At 43.1% G+C, this 7,664-nt stretch overlaps 1 protein-coding gene across 1 annotated transcript; it reads right to left on the reverse strand.

The window, feature by feature from the left end:
• Positions 1–378: 378 nt before the first annotated feature.
• Positions 379–5,325, reverse strand: LOC148825626 (uncharacterized). Its single transcript, XM_088926332.1, has 2 exons — positions 4,938–5,325; positions 379–2,111 (listed from the first exon to the last, which is right to left on the reverse strand). The coding sequence occupies exons 1-2, from the start codon at positions 5,323–5,325 to the stop codon at positions 379–381; spliced, it is 2,121 nt and encodes a 706-aa protein (XP_088782458.1).
• Positions 5,326–7,664: the final 2,339 nt, after the last annotated feature.

Below are 7,664 nucleotides of genomic sequence, written 5' to 3' on the forward strand. Positions count from 1 at the left end.
TTAACAATTGTCCCAGTAAATGCACAAACCCCTACATTTTTTGGTGCCTCGTGAGAGGATGCCTACATTTATTGGTTCCCCATGTGAGGATGAGTAACCATGCACTCTGACCTTGGGGTTGTAAACCACTTGGGATGAGACTCTCCCTTGGAATCTCCCAGACAGTGAGGCATCAGAGATGACCATTTGTTAGGGTGGTTGATGTGTCTCAGCTTTGGGAGTTGTTCCTTATCAGGACACTCTATCAGCTAGAAAAAACACCTTAAATGTGAACCAAATGGAATGACCTCTCTGTATCAAGCACCACTTGAGATGAGGGAGAGAGAGACTGGCAAGGGAGCAGCAAACTTAATTCCTGTATTTTAATAAACCTTGCTGCTACAATGGTCTCTCTACTGTGTGAATGCGCTGGTGGGCTATTAAGCTTCTTGACCAACTAAAACTCTTGCCACACTGACTGCAGCTGAACGGTCTCTCTCCTGTGTGAATGCGCTGGTGGGTTTTTAAGCCACCTGACCGACTAAAACTCTTGCCACACTGACTACAGCTGAACGGTCTCTCTCCTGTGTGACTGCGCATGTGCCTTTTTAAGCCACCTGACCAACTAAAACTCTTGCCACACTGACTGCAGCTGAATGGTCTCTCTCCTGTGTGACTACGCTGGTGTGATTTTAAGTAGCTTTTTAGACTAAAACTCTTCCCACACCGACTGCAGCTGAAAGGTCTCTCTCCTGTGTGAATGCGCTGGTGGGTTTTTAAGCCACCTGACCGACTAAAACTCTTGCCACACTGACTGCAGCTGAACACTCTCTCTCCTGTGTGACTGCGCTTGTGCCTTTTTAAGCCACCTGACCAACTAAAACTCTTGCCACACTGACTGCAGCTGAATGGTCTCTCTCCTGTGTGACTACGCTGGTGTGATTTTAAGTAGCTTTTTAGACTAAAACTCTTCCCACACTGACTGCAGCTGAATGGTCTCTCTCCTGTATGAATGTGCTGGTGGGCTATTAAGCTACTTGACTGACTAAAACTCTTCCCACACTGACTGCAGCTGAACGGTCTCTCTCCTGTGTGAATGCGCTGGTGGGTTTTAAAGTTACTTGATTGACTAAAACTCTTCCCACAATGACAACAGCTGAAAGGTCTCTCTCCTGTGTGAAGGTGCTGGTAGGGTTGTGAAATGCTAGACTGACAGAAACGCTGCTTCTCCCCGTGCCATAATGGTAGTTTGTCCACTCCATCTGAGCAAGGCCTTGAGTTATTCTTCCACATTCTCCGATTGTGCTGGGGTCTCTTATTCTGCAAATGCTCCATGGAATGGTCTTGCTCCGTGTGCTGAAACAGAGCTGTGTTTTCTCCACCGTGATCTTCAGTGTGCTGCTCAGCAGTGTGAATCATCTGGGGCTCGTTCTCCAGCTCTCTGAGTCTTAAACCATCCAGTTCATTCAGCTGTTCCTCTCTTTGGCCAAGAACAGTCATACTCTCCAGTTCAACAATTTTCTCAGTAACCAGATTATTAAACCTGTGTGTAAAATCATCAGATACTAAGGGATCATATGATTGTTTGAGACTCTGCAGTGACAGTCTCTCCACTTGAACAGAACAAGGCCTAATTATTATCAAGCCCTGTAGGAGCTGCTGTTGCTCCTCCCTGTACTGACTCTCCTCTGTGTGCTGTACATCAGTAATGTTCTCTTCACCAGGTACATCAGTCTGCTGCTCTGCAGGGTCAATCAACTTGGGATCCATATCCTGCTCTGTAAGATTTAAAACATCCAGTTCTTCACTGTGCTCTTGTACAGAGACACAGCCCAGTTCATTACAACCTTGTGTAATATTGATTGTGTCCAGAGTATTCATCATCTCTGTAAAATCATCACATACTAAGAGCCCAGGTGTCTCACTCTCAGGCTCTGTCTTCATCATGGCCACAGAGTCCAGATCCCTGACACTCTGTCTGCTGTCTATGTGCTGCTCACTAAGTGCCTCTTTCCCTTCTGCGGAAGTGAGCTCTGTCTCCTGCATCAGACTGGAGCCCCACTCCTCCTCACTGTGCTGCTGTTCAAGAAGAGCCCTTTCCCCAGCGTCGGAGAGAACACTGGCCTCTGAGCCTGTAAACACAGGCCAAGAAGACACGACCTTTATAAGGATAAACTATGTAATAGTTTTATACCTTTAGAGGTGGCTTCTCAAATCATTTTACAGAATGCCAACAACAAAAAAAAAACAAAATTAACACAATGAGAATACGCAGTTAGAGGAGACAGTAGACAGTGGTACTAAGTACAGTAGGAGCAGAGGGGTACAGAACAGTTAAATAAAGGCTCTTCTGAAGAAAAAGTTTTTAAGTCTGGATTTAGAGTTTAGAGACGTTGACTCTCTGATATCCTTGGGGAGAGAGTTCCAGAGCTTGGGGCAAAACAGGAGAAGGCCATGTCACCCATAGAGTGTAGACAGACTGGGGGACAAATAGTTGAACACAATTAGAAGAGCGAAGATTGCAAGGTAGGGAGTAGGGTGATAATATCAGACCAGTATGAAGGTGCCAAGCCAAGACATGGAGAGTCTTATAGGTGAGCAGGAGGATTTTTAAGTCGATATGAAACTTGACAGGAAGCCAGTGCTAGGACTCCAGGATAGGAGTAATGTGATCACTTGTACTAGACGTGGTCAGGGTTCTGGCTGCTGAATTTTGGACATACTGGAGTTTGTTCAATGTGGATTTAGAAACCCCAGAGAGTAGAGCATTACAGTAGTTGATTCAAGATTAGACAACACTTTTCAGCCATAGTTAGTGATAACACAGGGCATAGTCGAGCAATATTTATGAGGTGAATGAAAGATGTTCTGACAACATGCTGCACATGTGGGTCGAACATCAAATATCATCCCCAAGTTTTTCAATTTAGACTGAAGCTCAAGTACAAGACCATCTACAGATGGAGTTACACATTGGTTGTACAAAGTTGATGGGTGGTGCCAATAAGCAGGACTTCAGTCTTGTCTCAGTTAAATGAAGGACATTTTGAGTCATCCAAGTTTTTATATCGGGGATACAAATAAATAGAATAGAGACAGCCACATCAGTGTCAGGTTTGATATGGATGTATATTTGAGTATCATTAGCATAGTAGTGATAGCTGAGGCCATGTGATCTAAAAAGCTTTAAACTACACACACGCATACAAGTACACTCACAAGCAATTTGAATTGTTTAAACATAGCGGAATATGTGGGTATAAGGGCATGTTCTGATTTAGCTTCGTCAGAAACCTAACTACCATGTAAATAGTAAGACTACTGTAATAATATCACTATTACATTACATTTACATTGACACTGCACTGAGAGAGAGAGGGGTTAATACAGACACACCGACTGGACACTACAAGACATTAACACTGCACCGAAACAGAGGTTTATACAGACATGCTGACTGGACCGTACAGTAGATTAACACTGCATTGAGAAAGAGAGGGGTTAATGCAGACACACTGACTGACTGGACATTCCAGTACATTAACACTGCAATCAGAGAAAGGGTTTAATACACACACACTGACTGGACACTCCAGTACATTAACACTGCACTGAGAGGGATTAATACAGACACACTGACTGGACATAACAGTAAATTAACAGTGCACTGAGAGAGGGGTTAATAGATACATACGGACTAGACACTACAGCACATTAACACTGTACTGAGAGAGAGAGGGGTTAATACAGACATGGACAAACTGGAACTAAGAGCATATTACCACTGCACTGAGAGAGGGGTTAATACAGACACATTGACTGCACAACACAGTACATTAACACTGCATTAAGAGAAAGGGGTTAATAGACACACTGACTGCACATTACATTACTTTAAAACTGCACAGAGAGAGGCAGGTTAATACAGACACTGACTGGACACTGCAGGACATTAACACTGCAATCAGAGAAAGGGGTTAATACAGACACGGTGACTGACTGGGCACTACAGTGCATTAACACTGTACTGAGAAAGAGGGGTTAATACAGACACACTGTCTGCAGACAGCAGGATATTAGTACTGCACTGAGAGAGGGGTTAATACAGAAACATTGAATGGACATAACAGCACATAAACACTGCACAGAGAGAGGGGTTAATACAGACACACTGACTGGACATAACAGTACATTAACACTGCACTGAGAGAGGGGTTAACACAGACTGACTGGACACTACAGTACACTAACACTGCATTGAGAAAGAGAGGGGTTAATATAGACACACTGGATTAATATTCAAGGACTCAATACAGACACAGACCCTGGAAGACAGTAATACTTAAACCAATTAAATAATGTTTATATACACAATCATTAGTATACTTAGTAAAAATTTAGACCAATACAACGTAAATACAATATTTATAAATGTTCATGTGGATAGCTGCGTCAGCATGCGTAGGCTGCAAAGGAACAAGTAATAGGTTCATTCCATTCTGAAAAAAAGGAGAGGAAAAACACGGCTCCACGGCCGAAACGTTGTGTTTTTTCTCTCTTCTTTTTTTCAGCATGGAATAAACCTATTACTTGTTCATTTATAAATGTTGTTTCCTAATGACGTCGGAGTACAAATTGATTCAGTGAAACAATTGTTGAATGTGAACGAGGTATTTTCAGCACCGTAACCGGACAAAACAGTTCAGTTTTCAGTAAAGAATCCCGTTGCTACATCACACAAGTCTTTCCCACGTCACTCTGCATCTCGCCACTATATTCTCACCACTGAGGAAAGTTTTTTTTTATGACACTTTGATAGTTTGTTAGATAACGAGAATGTTTACTCTTGCGAGATGTTTTCTTTAAAATAAAGTTTATTTTTAAAAAAATCTCACCAGTGAGAAAGTTATAGACACTGGTTTTAAACACAGTGACTTCATACAAGTCACCACACTGACCTGAGAGCTGCAGTTCCGTGTCCATTTCTTCTTTTATTTCTGCAGTGACTTCACAGGGAAGCGTGTGTCCAACACGATCTGTCTGTTCCTTATCTCCTCCTGCTCCCGACTCCTTCTCCCTCAGCTGCAATCTCCACTTCAGGCTCTCGTTTTCCTTCTTCAGCTGCGCCATTTCACTCCCGACACTGTCCTCCACACACTGCGTGATTTTAAACACAGCACGTCTCACCAGAGTTTGGGAGACGCTGCAGAGTTTGTCTTGAAACTCGTCCTCAGAGTCAGACATCCTGTTTCGGAAAACTTCTGACACTTCATACACGATCGATTTGAGCAACACCTGCATGAAAGAGTCAAGCTGGGTTTGCAGATTTAACAAGCACTCCGCCATCCTTCTTCAGAGTCGGTCAGAAACAAAGGCTGACTTGCGATGTTTAAACAGAACAGCTTCTTTATTTTTATTTTTCACAGATTCTGTTGTCAGGTCTGTGCTCTGTTCAAGCATAAACACAACCGACAAGACGCTACGTTTTCAGAAACTGAAGTTATTAAAAAAACAACTTCTTTCTTTACCTAAAGAAAATGATTCAATCACCTACACGTGGGTGAAATATATGCAGTGTTGCGCAGTATGATGACGTCATTCGTTAACGTGGCGGCGACTTCAAGACAATCGAGAAGCGGAGCTGAGAAAGAGGAGTCTCTGCAGCGGATATAAACTTCACTGCACCTCCTATCGCCACCTAGTGAAGAGGGGTGAATCACCTGCGACTTGCGCCGTTCGTAACTGAATTTTGTGAAACGCAACAGATTTATTTTTTTGCCCTTCCACAACCCTCCTCCCCAACGAAAACGTCTCAAGCGGATTTCTGTTCTACATCTCCCTGTGCAGGTTTTTGGTTAAAGAAAAAAAAATCCGTCATTTTCTTGGCAGCTGGCAGTATTTCTTCTGCACCGATAAGCAAGATTTGTATTTCATATTTCGCAAATTGTATGAATGTTGTTGAAAAACAAGTTATCCCAAGAAAGGAAGTAAATATTTGCATGAAACTAAATCAAGCCCTATGTGATTGTCCTTAATTATACTGTAACGCTAACAGCCACCATTGAGTGTGAAAGCCGGCTTACCAGATTGGTGATGTCTACGCCCTCCCCTGTGGATAGCAGGGGCTGCAGCCACTGGGCTGAAGGGAGATCTCTCTTTAGCTCAACTGGCTGGGTCCCTGTTGAGTGACGCCAGAGTCCCGGGTTCGAGTCCCCAACAGTGGGGGGCCGACCTGATGTGGCGGCGGCGAGGGCGCCCACGTGAACCCCGTAGTGTTACATTGGTGTCAGCAGTATGATGGGATAGCCCTTTGCCGAGGACGGCGAGTTAAGCAGGGGAGAGTGTAACGCTTACGGCCACCGGAAGCGTGTAAGAGCCGGCTTACCAGCGCGGTAACGACTCCGCCCTTCCCTGTGATAGCAGGGGCTGCAGCCGCTGGGCTAAAGGGAGATCTTTCTTTATCTCAACAGGCTGGGTCCCTGTTGAGTGACGCCAGAGGCCCAGGTTCGAGTCCCCAACGGTTGGGGGCCGACCTAATGTGGTGGCAGCGAGGGAGCCCACATGAACCCCGTAGTGTTACAATACATTCTGTATGACAAGACAGGAAGAAAGGCACCTCGGGATTTTGGACACAGGATCTCCTGTTTACTGAGAGAAGTTTTAACCATCTGGCAATTTTCATGTCCAAGGAGCTCAATGTGCTTTCCGTGTACAACATCGTGTGCTCTTCACCAGACACTGAAACACAGCACACGCTCAGCATCTTGACATCTCCCAAACAGAGCCGTGCAGAGACCTTTTGGTGGGCAGTGGCTCAAAAGGAGAGAAGGGGCACTTTCCGGGGCCGGATTTGTTGCATTAAAATATCCTGGACACAAATCATGCCCGCTTGTATTTCTGTGTTTTTTTTAATTCTACAGGAAGTTTTAATGTGACTTCAGAGGCATTACAATATTCACAACCTTGGCAAAAAAATGGTTGTCCATAATTGCTGATTATGTTTGATTAACAGACACAATATTATCCCCCCTCTACTGAGCATATACTTTATTTTCCTGAAATAACACATCTTAACTAGAGGACAGAGCAAATAAAAGAATTACCATCTAATTACATGCAATACCAAATACAATATTCTTCCATCATAAGAGCAAGAGTTCACATGATAACACATCAAATTAATAGTTTTTTTTTCCCCAAAAAGTGTCTATTGTGGGACAAATATTCAGGAAGTTTATCACATTCTCTCTTGTGCGTTAGACTTTCAGCAAGGAAAAGTGAAATTTTTATGATCCATAGACTTGAAGTACAACTTAAAATTGTTTTATACTGTATATACTTTGTACCAAGATCTCTCAGAAACAAAAACAAAACAATAATAATAATAAGAAGAAGGCAGTCTCTCCTATTTCTGTGAATGAACCATATATATATACAACAAAGAATATGCATGTTAGCTGTTTATATAAAATGCAAAAAAGACTGGCAAAAATACAGAAGCAGAATTGTCAAGTGGCAGAAAAAATCTTGGGCCAATTGAAGATGGTATAGTAGGCTGACACCAACAGCAACAGTATCAGATGTAGCTGCAGTGTATTGGCTTGTGGAAACATATTTACCTGTGTTAATACAGTTCTTCTAAATGGACAGAGAAACACGAACAGACCTAAACTTAACAATTAGTT

Source organism: Atractosteus spatula, chromosome 10, assembly GCF_055471065.1.
Source record: "Atractosteus spatula isolate fAtrSpa1 chromosome 10, fAtrSpa1.hap1, whole genome shotgun sequence".
Taxonomy (NCBI): domain Eukaryota; kingdom Metazoa; phylum Chordata; class Actinopteri; order Semionotiformes; family Lepisosteidae; genus Atractosteus; species Atractosteus spatula.